Source organism: Microtus oregoni, unplaced genomic scaffold (assembly GCF_018167655.1).
Source record: "Microtus oregoni isolate MIOR12 unplaced genomic scaffold, Mior012 000127F_ref0000509, whole genome shotgun sequence".
Lineage (NCBI taxonomy): Eukaryota > Metazoa > Chordata > Mammalia > Rodentia > Cricetidae > Microtus > Microtus oregoni.
The window spans coordinates 1,037,346-1,057,751 of record NW_024544770.1 but is presented as its reverse complement, the minus strand read 5'-3'; the positions used below and the strand labels follow the sequence as shown (position 1 = coordinate 1,057,751).

Here is a 20,406-nt window from a genome sequence, read left to right as displayed (position 1 = left end):
CAAAGTCACACCAAACTGAAACATTGGCTTATAACTGGGTCTGAAGTCATATAGTTAACAATTCTTAACCTTCGAAACAACTACATGGCAGAAATAAGGTTAATTAAATAAATTAATTATGATTAGCATTTTTGTAGCTAAAGAAGAGGCAAATATTGGCAGGGTTTTGTTGTTATGATTCATTTTAATACTATGTTTTTTCCCAGAAACCCTTATGTGCTTTATCTATTGCATGTTTTGGTTAGGTTTCCAAGAAAGAATCTCAATTCTGAATTTAGAAGAAGGGACTAGATGTAATGGAGAGATGACTCAGTAGTTAAAGAGTACTTGTTCTTGCAGAGGACCTGGGTTTGGTTCCCAGCATCTACATGATGGCTCACAACTCGAGTTCCAGGGGGTCCAAAGCCCTATTTTAAGCTCTATGAACAAAAGGCACATGAGATACACAGACATACATGTGAGCAGAGCAAAACACTTGTACACATAAAATAAAATCAATAAATCTAAAATCAAATTTTGTTTTAAAAAGAAAGAGAAGGAATACATGTCAGAAAAACTTGAATGAGGCAGGGCATTGCTGCCCATACCTTTAGTCCCTGCAGGTGGCTCTCTGTGAGTTTGAGGCCAGCCTGGTCTACTGAATGAGTTCCAGGACAGCCAGGGCTGTTAGAAAGAGAAAACCCTGTCTTGAAAAACCACATTCGAAAAGAAAGAAAGGAGAAAAACTTGAACAGTCTTTCTTACCAGTGACTGGAAAAGTAAAACCGAGTCAAGGGAAGGTATGGGCCATGGCCTAGAAACTACCAATTTAGTTTGGTTTGAGCATGGAGCCTCAGCAGTGTATGACCTTGAAAATACAAATATCCTTAAAGTACTCACTTTGGGGAGGAGTGAGTTTGGGGGGAGCAGTGTGGTGCTGAGCCTATGGAGCAAGATTATTCACTGCTTAATGTCCCATGGAGTTGAGACACTGACAAGATTATTTTTTATGTTTCCATGGGCTTTTCAGTCCCTTGATATTTGGGCAAATAAGGAATTATATTCAATTATATTTCTTCCTCAGTTAGAAAGACTTAAGATACTGTCTTTGAAGGGACCTCTGTGTCTCCAGTAGAGGTAGCTGATGACTCGGTGGTGTAGTCATGTTAGGACGTGTTCAACAGGTTCCATCGCCTGACCTGCTAGAAGTAACCTTCTAGACCCAGTGTCTTCTCCAGGAGTAGGCTATCTTGAAGGCCAGAGTTGGGCCTGCCTGTTTTCAGGAAAAGGCTGAAGATGCCAATGGAGCTTCCTGGGGCCTATCAACTCACCAGGGAAAAAGTCAGCTATGAATGGAATCTAGGAGTTAATCCAAGTGGTTTATCAAGTGGCTGCTGTCCCTAGGGTTTCCACCAGGCCTTTTCAGTGTTCTGTTTAACCTGAGCTACTGATTACAAAGAGGAAAACCCTGCTAGTCATGACTCAACTGAATTCTTTCTAGCCACAGGGTAAAGTTCAGTATAGTGATCCTGTTGACTTAAATGCCTGTGCTCTAACAGATGGTTTATAGGCATCATTAGAGGGCCTGGAACCGTGTTTAGGAGCTGCTTCTGGCTGACTCCATAGCACACCTGGCTCCAATCAGCCACATGGGATGTCTCTATATGCCAGCTAATCATTTCAAGCAAGGAGGTAGCTAGCTATTTCTTTGCTGTGGTACTGGATACTGAGTGCTATTTATCTAGATTTGCTTTCTGTTAATTACTTCCTCCATTGATAATAACTTGAAATGAAAGGAAAACAGTATTCAATAAGCTAATATTTCTTGTATGTTAGTATGATTGCCATTGATAATCACATGCTGTGATCTTCATTGTTTTCTCAAAAAAAAGTGAATATGAGGCTGGGGAGATAGTTTTAGTCATTAAAATGCTTGCCTTGTAACCATTAGGACCTGAGTTCAATCTCCAGAACCCATGTAAAAAAGCTGGGTATCGTGCCACATACTTGTAATCCTAGCACTGAGGAAGGTAGAGACAGGTGGATTCCCCAAGGACCACTGATCAGTAAGCCTATTTTACTTGGCAGTTCCAAGTCAGTGAGAGAGCTTGTCTCCGAAAAAAAAAAATGTGGTACCTAAGAAACAAAATCTGAGCCTATCTTTGATCTCCACTACACTTGTGCTCTGGCACAGATATGAACAAACAGATTTATACACAAGCAAATACTCCCCCCCACATACACAGAGAGAGGAGAAGCGGGAGAGAGAATGAGAAACAATATCATTTGGACTAAATTATTTCTTTAAGGTAATGTACCCAGGAGATGATTGGACTTAGATTGGAACCCAGATGTGTTTGTGACATTCAGTTCTCTGTACTCTTTCTTAGACAAGGAAAAGGCATATCAGAAGTGCTGATTGCAATTTTGAAACACATTTAGCCCTCCTCCATTTCCAAGTTATCTGAAAATAATGACTGACTATAAATTAATAAAGTGTCTAAAACTTATGCAAAACACATGAGGTAACTACAAGTGAGAGCACTTTCTATTTCTTGACTTTCTTGTGGACCACATTGGATCAATAAATCATCCATTCATTTTTTGCGCAGACATTTAGTGCTTGCTGTTGGTATGAACTAAATTCTGGGGACACAATTCATCCCTAATGGCTGATTGTCAGAACAATGAAGTAACAATGATACACTTAGAAACAAACTAAAACAGCCATTTCTAATGCTGGAACAAAAGGATATCGAGAGTATTGGAGGACTGGAAGTGCATTTTGCCCACACTCTTCACGCATTTACCCCTGAGTTATAGAATCACTACAATGAAACTCCATTCACTGAAGGAAAATTTTGTGCCAATGCTGGGCCATCTGGTATCTAATAGTATCTGCACCTTGTTCCTGACTAAAACAAATTCAGATTCTCTGCTGTATTAGGGAAAACATGTCTCCAGGAACAGAGATCACAACCCTCCTTCATGTCTATGAGTACCTGAACTCACTGCCTATTGTACAGTCCTATTTTATGTTTTGTAGACCACTCAAGATGAAACAGTTCTACACTGGACACACCCCTACTTTTTCCTACAGCTCCATTTTGTAGAATTCTCTTCTACATTTTTCATTGCAACATGTTCTTCGTTTGCCTTCCTTTTACTGATTAATGCATTCTTTATCTCAGCAATTTTTTTCTGTAGTTACTCCCTCATTCTTGTGAAACTCTAGCCTCTGCATGAATTTAGATGAACTATGTGACCATTTGCAGGAGCCTTTGGAAAACAGTTCTTGTCTGTGGTAGAACTGTAGTCTAAGCCACAGGTCTGCAAACTATGCTAGGCCTGCAGGCTGAATTCTATCCATGAAGGTGTTTGTGAAAACATCTTCTTGGAACTGAGCCATGACCATTTACTCACTTATTGTCTATGGCAGTTACAACAGTGAATAAAGTATTTGAGACAGGCTGTATGGCCCAGAGAACTGAGAAAATATATTTAATATTTGTCTCTTTATGGGAAAAGTTTCTCAACCTCAGTCTACACCAGTTGTCAACCATGGGGAACAAGTCTCCTGGAGGGCCTTTATCAACTGCTACTGCCTGTTAATTAGCTGTGGATGGAGTTGGACATTTTTATTGTTTGTTCCTTTACAGACTCTCAGGTAATTCTTGAGTTGAGGTCTGGTGGCCTAGATTGCCTGTGACTTGTCCCATCTAGCAGCAGGAATGTAACTTTATTATCATGGTTCCAAGAATGAGCTGAGCTGCCCCAAGTGTCTCTGGGTGCCTGGGAAAGAGGCGGCCTTATCTCCGGTGAGAACGTGCTGACTCATCCTGGATTCTTTGGTCAGGTGGTGGCAAAGCTTGACCTTATCAGCCATCAGTGCTGCCAACATTCTTTCTGAGGCTCCAAGCCTATCCCACTCAGACTATCTTCCATCGGCACTCTGCTAAAGGTTTTCTCATCTGCTTGTCTGGCTTAGGATGAGGGCTTTAGGCAATCCTGTCATCCTTTTGTTTCCCTTCCCACAGGCAGGTTGGAGCAGGCCAGAGAAAAATAGATCACGCAGCATTTTTCTCACATGTTAGTCAGCAAGCCTCAATTTCGAAGGCTACAGATGGGCAAGCATGTTTACTGAGAATTACTCACCAGGCTCTCAAGTCCTAGTTGTGATTCCTCCTGTGAATGATGGTATAGTGCAGGTCAAGTCACCACAACCCCAGGATTTTCCTGTATATAAGAGGAAAAATATTATCCTTTTCCCTGCTTGGCAAAGATTTTGTGAAAATAGGCAAAATGCATGTGAAAGGCACTCTATGATAATAAGGTATACTTTGACTTGTTGTGGTCTAGCTAAAACTATGTCATTATTATTATATCATCCAAAGCAACATTATATTCCTGAACAGACCCCCCTTAAGTTTAATGTCTTTCTACATTGAATTGTCAAAAGAGAAGAGGTACTTGGGGTGGCAGTCTGATCTTTATTATAAACCTCAGGGCTGGAGGTAGGCGGCTATCATGTAATAAAAGTGACGTGTGTGCTGTGAGAAGGAGTCAGGAGTCCAAGCTATTCCTTGGACTCTGAGAGTGGTTCTGATAGACTTACTGGAACTCAGCATTTTATTTATAAGTTGAATTATACTATTAAAAGTTTTGCAGTGCTCACAACTATTCTTAGCATCTGGAGATTAAATATATTCACAGCCTTGGGTGCCTGGACTGCCTTTTCCTTCATCTCAGACTTGGGATTCTTAATTTTAGACAGGAACAGAAATGGTTTCAGTGTAGCCTGGACACTAGCAATTCTTGAACAATGGAATCGTCCCAAGATTGGGTTGGGGATTTTCATTGGTGGATTTGGAGCCTCTGTGGTGGTAGTCTTGTTTCATGGAGCACCCCATCTATCTTAAGTATACCAAGCATGGCTACTAATTGGTGTTATGGTTTTGTTAGGGAGAAGCAAGAGGTGCAGGTATGGAGGGGTTCCTGTGTAGATGTACAGTAGTGGCCACCTCAGCTCTCATGTGTTTTTCAAGTCCCTGCTAATTTTTCCTATAAAATTTCAAAGGCGGGAACATTTTTTTGGTCTGTGTTACTTAGTATGTGTGTGTTTTCAAGTGTGCACCTATATGTGTGTGTGCATGGGTGCACATGTGTGCATATGAGTGCACATGTCTGTGGAGACCAGACCTCAGGTATTGTTCCTTAGGGACTTTCTAACAACTATTATTTACTTTTTGGAGACAGAGTCTCCCACTGATTAGGCTAGGCTGTCTGGCCAGCAAGCCCCAGGGATTCAGCTATCTCTGTCTTCTTAGCACTGGGATTACAAACACATACCACCATACCTAGCTTTTTATGCAGGTTCTGAAGATTGAATTCAGGTCCTTATGCTTCTGTGGCAGGTACTTTATACCCTGAGCTTTTTCCCAGGCTCTGCTGTTACTAGCTTTTAACATGGGATTTTTGTTGTTTTGGTTTGTTTTCAAGACAGAGTTTTTCTGTATAACCCTGACTGTCCTGAAACTTACTGAGTTTAAGGCTGTTGAATTTTGATGGTAGGGTTAGTTTCTAGTCTCAGTGGGAAAGATCCCAGATGTTAACAATTGCCATTATCCTCCTGTTTTAAGTTGACAAGTTTAACTTGAATGTATTACATTTAACCAGAGACCTTTAAGCCTGGTGTAGTGTATGTGTGTGTGTGTGTGTGTGTGTGTGTGTGTGTGTGTAATAGTGGGCATACACAACATGTGTGGAAGTTAGAAGGCAACCTTACCTGTTGGTCTTTACATTCCACCTTGAAACACAATATCTTGTTGTTGCACACACGTGTTGCCAGATTAGTTGACCTAAAAGCCTCTGCAGATTCCCCTGCTTCCACCTCTCATTTTGTTGTAGGGACACTGGGATTACAGATGTGCAGTACTACACCTGGCTTTACATGAGTTCTGGGGATTTATCTTAGGTCTTGATGTTTGGGTAACAAGTACTTTGCCAATTAAGCCATTTCCCTAGCCCTGATGTGGAGATTTTTTATAAATGATTTTTGCCTGTTAAAAACATTGTTTGAGGCACTGGAGAGATGGCTCACCAATGTCTTTCAGGACCCAGGTTTGATTTCCAGCCACCCACATGGTGGCTCACAATCATCTATAACTCCAGTTCCTGCAATCCAATGTCCTCTTTTGGCTCCGTGGGCACCAGGCACTCCGTAGTATATAGACACACATGCAGGCAAAATACCCATACAATTTAAAATTGTTTAAAAACAACATTGCTTGAGCCATAACATTCATTGTTGATCTTAAATGAAACTCACGAATCAGGTAACATTGATAGTTCTATAGAATTTGGAAATAAACATTCTTATCTAAGATAGAATTCTGGTGTGTGGGTAGGTTGGGTGGGGGACTGCTGTCGGTTAAATGCCAGACTGTTTTCATGCTATGAAATTGTCTATGAATGATCTGTATCCCTTGCCTAAGAATTTTGGATTTTGTTCTTGTTTGTGACAGGGTCTCACTCTGTAGCCCATGCTGGCCTTCAGCTTAAAGCAGTCCCTTTGCCTCAGATTCCCAAGTCCCGGATTACAGGTGTGAGCTACCATGACCAGCTAAGAATTGCATTATAAAAATGTTTTCCTCCATGTCCTTGGAAGACCACAATTCTAAGTATATGATAATTTGAGATAAAACTGGCAGACATTGCACTCTTCCAGATATTTATTTCCAGTAGATTCGGTTGTTTGAAGTTCTGACTAAATGAGGCTGAAATAGTAGATTTTCCATAGAGCTGTTTTTAAAATAGGAGCTCTGAACTGCTCAAATTAACTTTGGATGTGGTTCTAATTGAAGTTTTAAATAATCTTGCTGTGTAAGCTACTTGATGGTTTTAAGCTGTCCTTTCCAATATAAAGTGAAGAAAGGATCTTGAATTAAATTCTAGTTGTGAGCATCTAAGTTAAACCATGAGAGTGTCAATCATAGGAACTAAAATCACAGGAGTGAAAGAACGGGACAACAAGCACCAGGAAGCTGATAATACTTGAGTGGGTTGGCTCACAAATGAAGATCATGAAACTGTGGAAGAGAAGCGAAATCAAGTTGCCATAATACAAACCACCAAGCCTTCAACTATGTAAACAAAAGTCATAGTAATAAAAGGAAAAAACAGCATAGAAGGTGAGGTGGGCAGGGACAGATACTGGCTATCTCAGCCACTTGAATGCCAGAAAGGGTTTGTAGCTTTGTGTGGACCAGAACAAATCTGTGGGGTTTATTCACCCCAGGTATTGACTAGTCATACCAATGACACTGTGTCTTTAAAAAGCATTAAATCACATATTTGACACTGTTTAAGAAACTATAGCTTTCTTATTTTAGCCAGACATCCAAACAGACTGAGGATCAAAGTGTGAACATATTAGTTCAGTTTCTAAGGAACAAATAATCACACTGCCTTCAGTCTGGTTAGACGGACACAGTAACTAGATTTTGGCAGAACTGGAAAGCTATCTGCCTTTTAATATTTATGTTCTTAGTGGTTTTTTTTCTTTCTCATGGCAACACTTACCCATCTGGAGAATATAGATGTAAAGACAATAAAGATAAAATCCTTTGACATGAAACCATGGGGAATAACAATAGTTAACTTTATGATTCCATCATTTAGTCACTTCTGTGTGTTTATATGGGAAAGAAAGTAACTAAACAATTTTCCATACCATATTTTTTCTCTCATGTCTATGTGGGCTTCACCCCGCATAGATTTATAATAGAAGTAAACAGTTTATTTACCTGTCACTTACGCTTTTTTATGTGAACATGTATTAAATTCGAGTGCAAAAATCAAACCTCAAGAAGATTTGAGGTTGTGAAATGTTAATAATTTTGGAGCCAGAATCCATGTGTAAATCCCAGACTGAGAATCAGTTATTAACATGGTGAATCAGAAGTTTCTTTTGTTCATTTATTTTAAAGACCCTGTTATAAAATAAAACATTTTCTTTTTCCTTAGCCTTCTCCGGATATTCAACTAATACAAAATATGATCCACACCAGATTAAAGCAGAAATAGCAAGTCGCCGGGACAGGGTAAGTAAAACCAGGGTTTTCACAAATGGAAGCACTGTATGTATTTTTATGTAATGATACTTAATCGTGATTCATTGTGTGGTCATTGATATGTCTGATACCAAGATATTGGTAAGATTTTTATTTCCCAAATTATTGTTGCATTTTGCTTTATTTTGCACTTGTTTTGCAATAGCATAAAAATATTTTGTTTTGAAGCTGTTGCTCATCAGGCAAAAAGTAGCCAGTATCCATTGCATGTTTTATAGGATAGACTATAAACCATCCAACCATTTGGGAAGATGGAACGGTGTCTGGGCCCAGTGCCACAGCGCTTCCAGTAGAATATTGCTTTTGACCCTTGGTATCTGTTGTTCTCCTTGAGTTGCTAGTCTAGAGCCAGTTCCTAATAGCCAGTGCTTCATCAAAAGGATTCTGATCCTTCCCTGGTGACACCTACATTCATTAAGTGACACTTTGTCTCATCCCTTTAGGCCCTTATTCACCTGCTTGTCTGAGAGAGGATCCGTATATAGTTTTGTGACAAAGCTCGGGAAATATCTTGGTAATGAGGCCTCCTCTTTTACTGGTGTGCCATTCCATAAAATAGGCTTTGTGTGTTTCAGTTCTCAAGTTTTAAACTCAGCAAAAAAAAAAAAAAAAAAAAAGGGAATTGAGGTTCAGGTAGTCAGAGGCTCCAAGTATCCTTGGTAACATCTATGAGAAATAAATACAAGTGAAGATGACAAAATTTTACATTTTGTGATATGTACATTGTTAGCCTCAAAAACAACAACTAGTCCCCACTTGCATAGGACCTGTCAGGATTAGGGGTTTAAAAATTATTCATTGGAAAATTTCATACATGTATATAATGAAATATAATCATGTCCACTAACCATTTCACCCCTTCCAACTCTCCCCCTATCCTCTCGACACATCTCTTTTCCAACTTTGTGTCTTTTCTTTCTTTCTTTGATAACCTAAGTCCAATTAGTGTTTGCCCATATGTGTGGGTATCTACTTCAGCATTGGGAGTTCTACCAGTGACCACATTCTGACAAGAAGATGTTTTTTCCTTCCCCATCAGCTATTAACTTCTCAGTAAGGGACCCTCTTCTCCATCTATGCTGGAATTGTGGCTGGCTTGATTTTGTGCAAGTCTTGTAGCAAGTAGCCAGAGTTGCTGTGAGTTCACAAGAGCAACACCATGCTATATCCAAAAGACAGTTTTTCACAGCACTCCTTAGGAGTGGGTTTTTTTTTTCATCTAAGCAAGGCAGTTTTCCTAGAGTAGTGGAGAGTGGGTGATTCATGCAGTTGAAAGCTAAGGAATAACTTGGATGACTATTGTACAAATAATTTATTGCTGCTTGGAATTGAAAAAAAAATTGTTTTCAGCTTTCCAGATTAAAACGAGAGCTGACCCAGATGAAGCAGGAGCTGCAGTACAAAGAGAAGGGTGTGGAGACCCTACAAGAGTGAGTTACTTGCATGTGTACATGGCGGCATTTTCTTGTGATTTCCTTTTTTTCTGACACATTTCATACCTGAACACGTTGTGTTCAAAAGTCTCAAGACTGTAGCTTTTATGCTTTCATTTTTGCTCATTATTTTCTAATCTCAAACATCAGAATCTTTCTTTTCCCTGCAGATACCTTATTTCTTCAAATGGAAGTACTTGGGAAGCAAAACCCTTTTTATATTTATGCATACTTTTTAAATAGATGTACTGCTTAAGACTCACATGACTATTTACCTTTAAATTCAGGATTGTATTAGTTTCTCTTAAAATTTTTAATTCTAAATTTAATTATAATAAAATTACAGTCTAGTTTCTCAGTCTCAGTAATCACATCTGAAGTTCTCAGTGGTCACACATGGGAAGGACATATTTTCTGTACCATGACAATAGTGATATTTTGGGCTAGTTGTCTCTTGGTGTGGACAATCCTGCACACCAAAGAACTGTGCAGCAACCAACTCCATTGTGACAGTTTGTAATATATCCAGACATAGTCAAGTGCCTGCAGTTGAGAAGCACAGGGATAATGGGTACACACTGAGCAGCATAGGCTATAGACTCCCATCACAGAAAGTACTGCTGGACAGTGCAAGACTAATTCCTTTTCACCCTTGCAGTTAGAACCGTATTCCTATAAACAGTTTGAGGAGAAATTTCTTACAATTCAATTTAATTTAATACAATTGTATTAAATCAGGACATTAAGTGAATGAGAGTCAGGTTATAGATGGTGATAATGTTGGCCTGAAAGAATTAGTCTTCTTAAGAAAGTAGTGTAGACTTATTTCTTCAGAGACCTTTCAGAGCCTGGTTCCACTGGCTAAACTTGGCATGTGCTTTCTGTGCCTGTGTTTCTCCTCTTTACTCGATTGTCTTAGCCATTCTGCTTGCTACAACAAAATACCATCTACTGGGTGGCTTAAAGAACTTTTATTTCATAATTATGCATGTAGTCTGGAAGTCTGAGTCTGTTCCTAGAAATGACCCAGTTCCAGACTTGGAGTCACCTTTACACTGACTGTATCCTTACATGGCTGAGAGAGATTGTGTAAGTTTTGATCTCTCTTCCTTTTCTTTTGAGGGCATTTGTGGGTACACATATGACCTTTTCTAACCACCAGCCCCATCCAAGTACCTTCACATTAGAGCCCAGGGCTTCAACAGAAGAATGGTGGAGGGGTAAAAATATGCAGTTGATTAGCAGCGCTGATCAAATTATTTGCCCAAAATGTAAAATTACCTGGTATCTAGTTAACCTTCAACCAAGGTAGGGGGTCCATCTGTAATGGTTATTGTAATTGGAAAAGATGAGCAGCATAGCATGTTTTGTATCCTGGATTCACACTCAGTAACACTGTAACAATATGAGGGCAATGCTGATCTGTGTGGGGAATTAATAGATGTGTGTTTGTTGTGTGTATTTACCTCAGCCTTGTGCGAGGGGTATGATCTGGTCATATCAGATTATTTTTGATCATTAAATTGAGATTGACTTATTTTTCCTTTTTCATATGTATGTGTTTGGGGTGTGTTTGTGTGTGCTTGTTTGAGTGTGGGTGGACCTGCATGTCATGCATGTGGAGGCCTGAGGCTGCCATCCAGGAGTCTTCATCACTTTCCACCTTATTCATTAAAATAGGGATTCTCAATGGAACCCAGAACTCCTGTTTCCACCTTATGAGTACTGGAGTTATAAGCAGGCTGTCACACTACCTGACAATTAAATGGGTTCTGGTGATCGAAATTCTGATAATTCTGGCCTTCTTATTTGTTGCTTATCCAGCAAGTACTTTAATTTGTGAACCACTTATCCAGCCAGAGACTGACGTTTGTAGTCAGCCAGGATTGGGGTTGGTTCAGGGTTGCTTTATGTGTTCCTTTTATATTAAGGTCATCTGGGTACCAGGGAAGACACAAAACAGAAGATTTGTTGGATTTTGCTTGGGGGAACTTGGCATTTTCTGACCCTGACTCCCAGGAATGTTAAAAAGGTGACAGTTTATTCAGAAACCCAGGCATGCCCCCTGCAGGTGGGTTTTGATAAGCCGATCAGCTAATGCCTTCTGAGCTCTTTTAAAGTCATTATCCCTCTTTGTTCTTTACTAGTAACACTGAGCAATCTGTGTGGTCTGCCTGGGTTTTGGTTCTGCAATCTGAGATTCTTTGAATTAGCACTAGTCAGTTAGCACAGCTGTTTTTATTTTGCTTTTTAAAAGTTTTGTCTTAAGCAAATCAAGCCTCTTCTCCAGTGCTGCTCTCTAGGAAGCTGCATTGTCACTGTATGCTTCCTGGCTACTGGCTTTGTTGCTCATTTGGTCTGCTTGATGCAGTGCTTCCCAGTGTATTATTGGTGCAGGCTTTTTATCTACCCGTGCCTCCTCCATCATTCAGAGAGCCTCCAGATCTCTCAACACTTTCGAAGTTACTTCCCTGTGTGTTATGACTGTTCCTTTAAAAGGGATGAATAAAAGGGATGAAAAAGTTGCCTGGACTATGTAGTTGAATAGGAGGTTGATTTTCCTGCTTTCAATGCCTTTTGCTACAGTAGCTTTACTCCTGTGTGGGATAATCTGAGATTTTGATAGTGGGCTCTTTCTTTGTATGTTGGAAGCTGTGCTCCACTTAATTTTTTTTTTGTTTTTTTTTTTTTTTTTACTTAAAAAATGTTCTGACTATGGTTCAGGAAGATTCTGAGGGTGTACAGTAGATTCAAAGCTCATAGGGAGCCAATTCTTGTGCTTTTCCCCAAAGGCTTTTTCAGGGAATTGCTGAGCTTGGTGCCCAGTGCTTCTCATGGCCCATTGTGGATAGCCCATTTCCCAGTTTGAATACAAAGTTTATAGTATCCGGTTAAGATTGAATAATCTGGAACATAAAATATGCTGGGAACTGGAAAATGGACTTCCCTTTTGGCCTTGCCAGGAAGTAGTAGTTCACCTGGAGTAGCTGTAAGTGGCTCAAGCATAGGAGGTGGCCTCTGTTTCTCCTGCTATGTAGTATGAATGAACACAGGGAGAAGCTTAATTTCGTGCCTGCAACTGACATGACATTAATTGGGGTTCTAAAAGAGAGAGGTATGATGATTCTAGTTAGTTTCTGCTTGTCTTAGCAAACTCCATGCTTGGGAACAGTCATTGTAAACTTCTGTCTTTCCAAGGGGAGGCTCTTCCTGCATGTCTGAGCTCATAGAGGATACCCACACATACCTGTCAAAAGGTAGATGGGGAGATTGTGGACCTAGCCTTGGTCCTGAGGGAGGAGCTTACCTTTATTTCTGTGCCCTACCAGAGGGCCAGGCTCCAAACACCTTTTAGGAAGGAACTCCCTGAGAAAGCCCTACTTGAATAGCATGTTACTGCTCTGTTGGAAGCTGCATTATCACTATGTCTTTACTGTATTCTGTGATACAACCTCAGGAAAAGGAGAAAACATAGATAATTGCATCACTCTTAAAATTCTTTGCAAGTGAAAAACAAGCTGATACCTTGCCCTGAGTACCACTGACTAAGAGATTTTTTTTTTACATCCTAATTTTCTGCTGTTTCAAACAAATAAATCATGCATATTTATATTGTTCATGGCGAAATTGTTTGAGAAAAAAATGGTCATCCCACTGTCACTGTGAAATCAAGACTCTAAATTCAGATAACAAATGAAGTGTTGTACATAAATGTGAAGCTTATGGTTTTGTTAGTTGTTTAATTACTAACGGTTTAGGGCCGCAGCCTTAGGTTTTCCTCCAGAAATTGTCTGCTGTTCTTGCTTCCCAGAAGCTTCAGAGCACCTCAACAGGAGTTTGGCTGCTTATAACATTTTAAACTTGACTTGTTTATCTTGGTGAATTTCCTGGCTAGCAAGGAAATCCATCATTATGCTTGAGTCCAAGGGAGGAAAAAAGAATCTTTTGTATTTTTTTAAATCTATATATGCTGTAAATATTTGTGGAGGGGAGCTGGCCTTGGCTATATTCCCCAGATTAATGATGAAGTTTTTATTTGTGTGTGTGTGTGTGTGTGTGTGTGTGTGTGTAGAGATGCAAGTTTTCAATGATAGAAGACATATAAAAGGAGAGAGAAGAATATAATTAAAGCCTCCTATAGCCCTCACCCTATTTTAACACCACAGTGCCTAGTCTTAGCAAATATATAGCCCTGTCTCATTCCCTAAGTTCTTACTGAAACAAATCCCCAAATCACATTTAATTGATAAATCTTTTTCTAAAGCTACAGACCCCTTTTAGAATGTAATCTGAGTCCTACTATCCCACTTACTAAGCACCCATCAGCAAAGAGCTTCCTTGTTTCCCCATTCTGTTTGGCTCCAGATTCCAGTGAGGCCCACGCAGTGCATTTGTTTGGTGTATCTGTTAAATCTCTTCATCTGTGACTCTTCTCCTTTTTTTTTCCTGATAACTGATTTGTTCAGGAAAAGAATTTGTGTGGCCTGTATGGTTTCCCTGATTTAAATTTCAGTTCTTGATTTTCCAGATTTTCAGTGAATTCTGGCTTTGGTGGCTTGCTACAGCCATGCATAATGTTTCCTCTAAGCTTTCTGTCTCCTTTTGTACATGTGTATCTCTTAGGATAAGTACTTAAAAGTTAGTTTCGTTGGTCACAGGATAAATATATTTCTCAAATATTGGACATTGCCAAATTTTCTTGCAGCAGCTGCATCATTTTGTCTTCCTACCATTGGAAGTGAACATTTCTGTTTTCCATGACTTTGCCAACAGAATGTATTGACAAGCTATGGCATTTTTGCCTCTCTCATTGGTGAATGAAAGCATCTATGGGTGTTATTCACTTGCATTTATTTCCCTCAGGGATCTTTGTAAAAGTCTTCAGAAAATAGAAGCATTATTTATCTTGAAAAATGTCTTAAGTGGGCTATTTCAGTGAAAGATCACTGGACTCTGTTGCCCTCAAGTTTTTGGAACCTAACTTGAAAATTATCTTAATGTGACTCATTGCTAGTGTCCAGAGGCAAATAGAAGGGTGCAAAAACTAAAGCATATTGGTGGAATGAGCAAACATAAGAATGTGCTAGGCATGCTCACAGGTATGGACAGAATCCCCTTGGTAGTGCCCCATTTGGAGAGCAGAAGTGAAACTTGTGCTAATTCTAAGCTGTCTGGACTGAGAAGCCCACTTAACATGGCTTTACTCTAAGTTTCTCCTAACAATGCAATGTCCCTGATACTGGTTTGATGGCCAGAATTCTGTCCTGACTCCCTTACTACCATATTTGTTGTTTGTGGTGTGATATTTCCACACTTGGCACCCAATCCCTCTCACAGATTCTTCTCTGTCCGCTCTGAGCTGAACCACTGTTGTGATTCATGATTCTTGTGAGTAACCACAGAGATTCTTTTTAAATATCTCCCCACCTTATGATTCTCATGCAGCCTTCTCTCTCTCTCCTAGAATATAAGATAGATGTTTGATGAGTTAGCCTACTGGACCAACTTCATTTGCCCCTAGTTTCAATCTCATTCATCCATGCCAGTCCCCTTGACCACCTTGCTAGCTGGGACACTTGCTTTTAGTACTGGTGCTTACTGCCTAAATTCATCCTTTTTTTTTCTGTGGGTTTCTGGGGCAAGTGACATCTTGTTTATATCCTTGATGAACCATCCTATTGAAAGAGGCAAACTCTCACTTACACGTGGACCCTAAAGTGGCTTCAATTTGTTTAAAACTATGGATTCATGATTTTTATTTTGCTGGTTACCTTAATGATTCAAGTGACACTTTGCCTTGGTTTCTACCCCACCAGGAGGACTCAGACAATTTCTTGAACAGTGATAACTCAGCATAATGAATGGATCCTAGTCTGAGTGCTGTGGAAGTGACTGATACCATGGTCTCTGCTAGCTGTCATGTCATTTACTTCACCCATAAATACTGGGGCCCTCTGAGCCTTGAGGAAAGGTCATCCTCAGTCCAAAAGTTTTGGGCTGCCAGGATCTTAGGGAGATCTGTTAATTGGCCTGGTTACCTTCTTATTAACTGCTCAAGTATTTACTTCTGCTTTACATTTTGGATTATGTTTCATTTGAGCCCTGGGCTTTAAGAAGTTCTGTTACTTATGTCTGCTATTCACATTACCAAAAGGAGTGTCCACTAAGTGGTCCAATAACCAGTTTCTACTAGGTTCTTTCCTACCACTCTGTGAGCCTCTCAGGCTTACAGTTGAGTAAGGAACTTCCAGTTGAGGATGGATAAGAGTTACACCTATTTGCTTAAATGAGAATGACTACACACTTCTAAGTATTTGATATCATGCCGAGGCATTACTAGATAAGAGAGTTAACACTTTCTGTCTGAGGATTTAGAGGTCCAAAAAATAATAAAATTGTGTACAACTAGAGTAGGGTTCCATTAACAGTACCCCCTTAGCACCAGCATAAGGTACAGATTGTGCAATTCCCTTCTGGCAGTATTCAGCAGTAAAACACAGAAATGGGATGGAAACAAAAATGAACATTGTTTCCAGTGATGGGACAGACCCAGGTTGCACACAGGACCTGCTGTTAACAGCAAGCTGCCAAAAGCTTCCTGATGCACATTCAAAGCCAGTTCTAGAACTGCTAATTTAAAATGTAGTGGTTATAACAAAAATATTTATTCTTTTGTGTTGTAATCTGTGGTGTTAACATGGAATAGCTCTAGAGAACTGGCACCTCTTTTCTCAAAGATGAAGGTTTAAGGTGTTAGGTTTTATCCTTCTTCTTCTAGTAAATTCTACCAGTTTCTTCAACTGATCACCAAAAAGGAAACCTTAGGGCAATATGATATGAGGTTAAAAATAAACATCTCTAAATGTCTCTTTTACTCGTATGAGGTTCCCTATCTGAGCTAATATTTTATCCCTTTTTCCCCTCAGTTTACTTCTTGGCAAAAAAAAAAAAAAAAAAAAAAACCAACCTATAAGGCTGAGTGTATGAGTAGTCTTCAGGTTTGACACAGTAGGCATTTGGAGCCCTTGACTGTGAGTGTCTTGTTAACCTAATGATGAAAAGGATGAGTAATGATAGGAGGAGCCTTCTCTGGCCTTCTCACTATATTTCTTACAGGCTCTAACCTTCAGCAAGCTACTCAACTGTCCTGAGCTATGTGCAAAACAGAGTATGGAAAACTAAAGATTTTTGAGTCTTTGTACTAAATATTTTTTACACTGCATAAAAGCGTATGACTTTGTTAGTATATTTTATTTTTCCTGAGAAGTGATCACTTTTCTATTATCAGAAATATAGAACATAAACACAGATTTATACTCTTAATAACAAAACTAAAAATGCAGTCCTTTGGCAGATATTATGACTTTCTTTATGAAGTAAAGCATATTGATGCTTTATTAAAGACAAAATAATTGAGTGGTCATCTGAATTTGACCAGAGTTTCTATACACATTTATTTGGGGAAACAAGTGCTCACTCTATATCTCAGGATGACCTGAAACTCACTATGTAATCCAGCCTATAACTTTCTGTCTTAGTTTTCACAATGGTGGGATTCAGATTTGATCCATCCCCAACAAAGAATTTTTAAAAAGAAAGGGAAGTCTTAGATAAGTAAAATTTTCAGAAGTGAAAAAAAAAAAGATCTCGTCCTTTCGAAGTTTTTGTTAGATAATTATTGGTTGTGATTGTAAAATTAAAGCATTTTGACTTCTGTGAAATATTACTTCTTGTAAATATCTGTCTGGTCGCAACTTGGCCACTCTGAGTGAGTGATGTATGACACACTGCACAGATAGGGACATCACTTTACACTTTGATCCTGTGTAAGCTTAGTGTATGGATGAGTATTGAATCCCTGCCCTGCCACATATTAACTTGTCATCTAGACATTTAACTTAGTTAATTGCTCCAAACTTCAACTTCTTCATTATAAGAGGATTATGATTATCTTAAAAATCTGTTTAGAGCTTAAATGATATTCCCAGTGTAAAGCATGTAGCATGATTCTGCCATCTTCTACTAGGTACTTGATATACTGAATTATTTGTAGATGCTATTTCTATTAGAATACTTTTTTGTTTTATCGAGACAGGATTTCTCTGTGTAGCCCTGGCTGTCCTGGAATTCCCTTTGTAGACCAGGCTATCCCAGAACTTACAGTGACCTGCCTGCCTCTGCCTCCTCAGTGCTGGAATTAAAGGCATGTGCCACCACCAACACCTGTCCAGAATACTTATATATGATTGAATAACATAGTTTATGTAGCAATGTATTTTGTAATAATATGCAATTATTTTGATAATGATTTTTCAGAGGCTTAGTTTTTGAGAATCTGTAATCCAATGACTTTCATTTTTTAAAAATATTTATTTTTATGTTTTGAATATGAGAGTTTTACCTACTTGCATGTATGTGTACCACTTGTGTACCCCGTGCCCGAGGAGTATGGAAGAGAGCATTGGACCTCCTGGAACTGAAATAACAGACAATTGTAAATTGCCATATGAGCATAGTGGGAACTGAATTCAGGTTCTCTGCAAGATCAGCAAGTGCTCTTAACTGTTGAGCCTTCTCTCCAGATCCTTTCACATTTTTTACAGCAGACACTGTCCATTTCCTTCTGGGAAAACAACCTTATACAGAATAGGAAATCTATGGAGATGAGATATGGCCCAGAGCCCCTATGTGGGTTCCTTTTGGAGAATTTCTGTTCCAGGGTATCCCTGAAACAGGGTCTAACAAGCTACTCTCATATATTATATTCATTCATTCTCTCTCTCTCTCTCTCTCTCTCTCTCTCTCTCTCTCTCTCTCTCTCTCTCTCCCTCCCTCCCTCCCTCCCTCCCTCCCTCCCTCCTCCCCGTGTGTGTGTGTGTGTGTGTGTGTGTGTGTGTGTGTGTGTGTGTGAGAGAGAGAGAGAGAGAGAGAGAGAGAGAGAGAGAGAGGGGGGTGATGTGTGAATATGGGTATACAGGTAGCATAGCACATATTGTGGATGTCAGAGAACAACTTCTAAGAGTTGATTCTTGCCTTCTACATTGTTGAGACATGGTTTCTTATTTCTGAGGTGTCACATATCAAAGTCATCTGACCCATAAGCTTCCAGTGAGTTTTCCTGTCTCCGCACTACTACATTTGGCTTTTTTGTATAGGTTTTGTGGTCCAAATTGAGGTCATCAGGCTTATATGGTGAGTGCAATTACACTCTGAGCCATCTTGCTAGTCACTAAACTTTCTTGTGTTTCACTGTCTCATGGCTACTTAGGTAGAGCTGTGGCCAGAGCCCAGGTCCAAGCCTTGAAGTCCATTTTTATTCTCTGGAGGCCTCTGCAGTGCTCAATATTGGGCTAAATTGCACATGCTGCTGATGAAGTTGGGTCTCTTTTCCTTGATGCGGCCTCTGTTCCTAGTACAACCTAGTGTCACAACAGGCTGCTGGCTCCCCTACAAGTTTTAACAATGGCCAAGTTTTAATGCTGCAACTGCTGAAAGCTGCAGTGTAGCCACCACATTCAGGTCTGCTAGATGAGCAGATGTGGGATTGTAGCCTTCACTATGAAACATATCTATACAGCTATGGATGCTTTATCGACACCCATTCCCAGGAACTTGGAAAATTACGTTAATATAGTCAAGTTTCCCTTTTCTATGTGAGGGTTGGTTGCAGGCCTTGCTCTTTTTTTCATTCTGGAACAACAGGAAGGCTTAGTACCAGAGGCAGTGGCCATTGGTGGCTAGAGACTTTTCTGGCTTTAGGGTTTTTTTGGAAGATGACCTTCCTCTTTTCTATAGACATCATAAGCCTACAAAAGTTTCAGTTTATGACATTAACAACTATATATGGTAAAGCCTTTCATCAGAAGATTAATACAGAACATATTATTCAAATAAGGCCTACAAGACATATTTGGTGACTTTCTTGACAGTTAGCAGTTTAACATGTATGGCCCTTGAATTTTCCTTTTGTTAAAGACTTGTGGTTCTTTCAAGAGTGTGTAAAGTGGAAACATACATGGGATGACCCTGCTTTATGTTTTCCTGCATTGTGGGTCCTAATGCTGAGATGAATAGCTCTCAAGGGAATTTTTTTTCTAGTGTTGGAGATTGAACTCATGTCTTTACACATTTTATGCACATACTCTAGCCGTGAGCTACACTCCAGATCCAGGTGTACAGCTGGACCTAACTGCCAGCCTGTGCACTTGAATCTCATCATTATTTGAGAGTGTCACTTTGTCCTTCAGTAATTTTATACCAAAAGCATTCTCCACCAGAGAATTCTTTCTACTGTTAAGTCCTGGGCCTTTACATATTACAGAGACCACAGACTTCCTTTCAATAGTAACTACTATATATGCCAGTGAATGATAATTAGTGTAACAAGTGCCTCCTCTAACCTTGTGGGAGCTAGTTGTTGAATAAACAAAATTCTCAGTCCTACCTGTAGGCATTCAGGGACAACAGGGAACCAGGAGTTGATATTTGTTTTGGTGATTCTCTAGTCTTTTTCCAGGCTCCCTTTCTATCTCATCATTTAGTTTAGCAGCTTCCTCTGTGCAAAGCTTCAGTCCATGACATTGATTTTTCTTATGAAAATGTGGTCAGTTAAGTAAGTATAGAGTAGAAACTTTTGTGACTTTCACACTCAACTTACAGGTCAAAACACTTGTAGTGAGTGAGAAAACCAACCATTTTGTCAGAAGTGGGACTGCTTTTGAAGACAAAAGAATTTTTGTACAAAGGGTCTCTATGCCTGGTGCTGTCATTTTGCTATTGGTTTTTGTTTTTGTTTTTTCATCCACCGAATAGCAAGCTGATACTATGCTGGGGAAACACACATGCGTGTACACACACACACA

General features: G+C 39.6%; 1 protein-coding gene across 2 annotated transcripts in view; it reads left to right on the top strand.

Moving 5' to 3' along the window:
- The window catches only part of LOC121444478 (protein WWC3-like), a 109,497-nt gene that overhangs the window by 41,874 nt on the left and 47,217 nt on the right, over positions 1 to 20,406 (top strand). For both annotated transcript variants that reach the window (XM_041646287.1, XM_041646286.1), the window contains exons 4-5: positions 8,005 to 8,081; positions 9,462 to 9,541. In XM_041646287.1, coding sequence (XP_041502221.1) covers positions 8,005 to 8,081; positions 9,462 to 9,541 — 157 coding nt within the window. The remainder of the gene's footprint in view (positions 1 to 8,004; positions 8,082 to 9,461; positions 9,542 to 20,406) is intronic.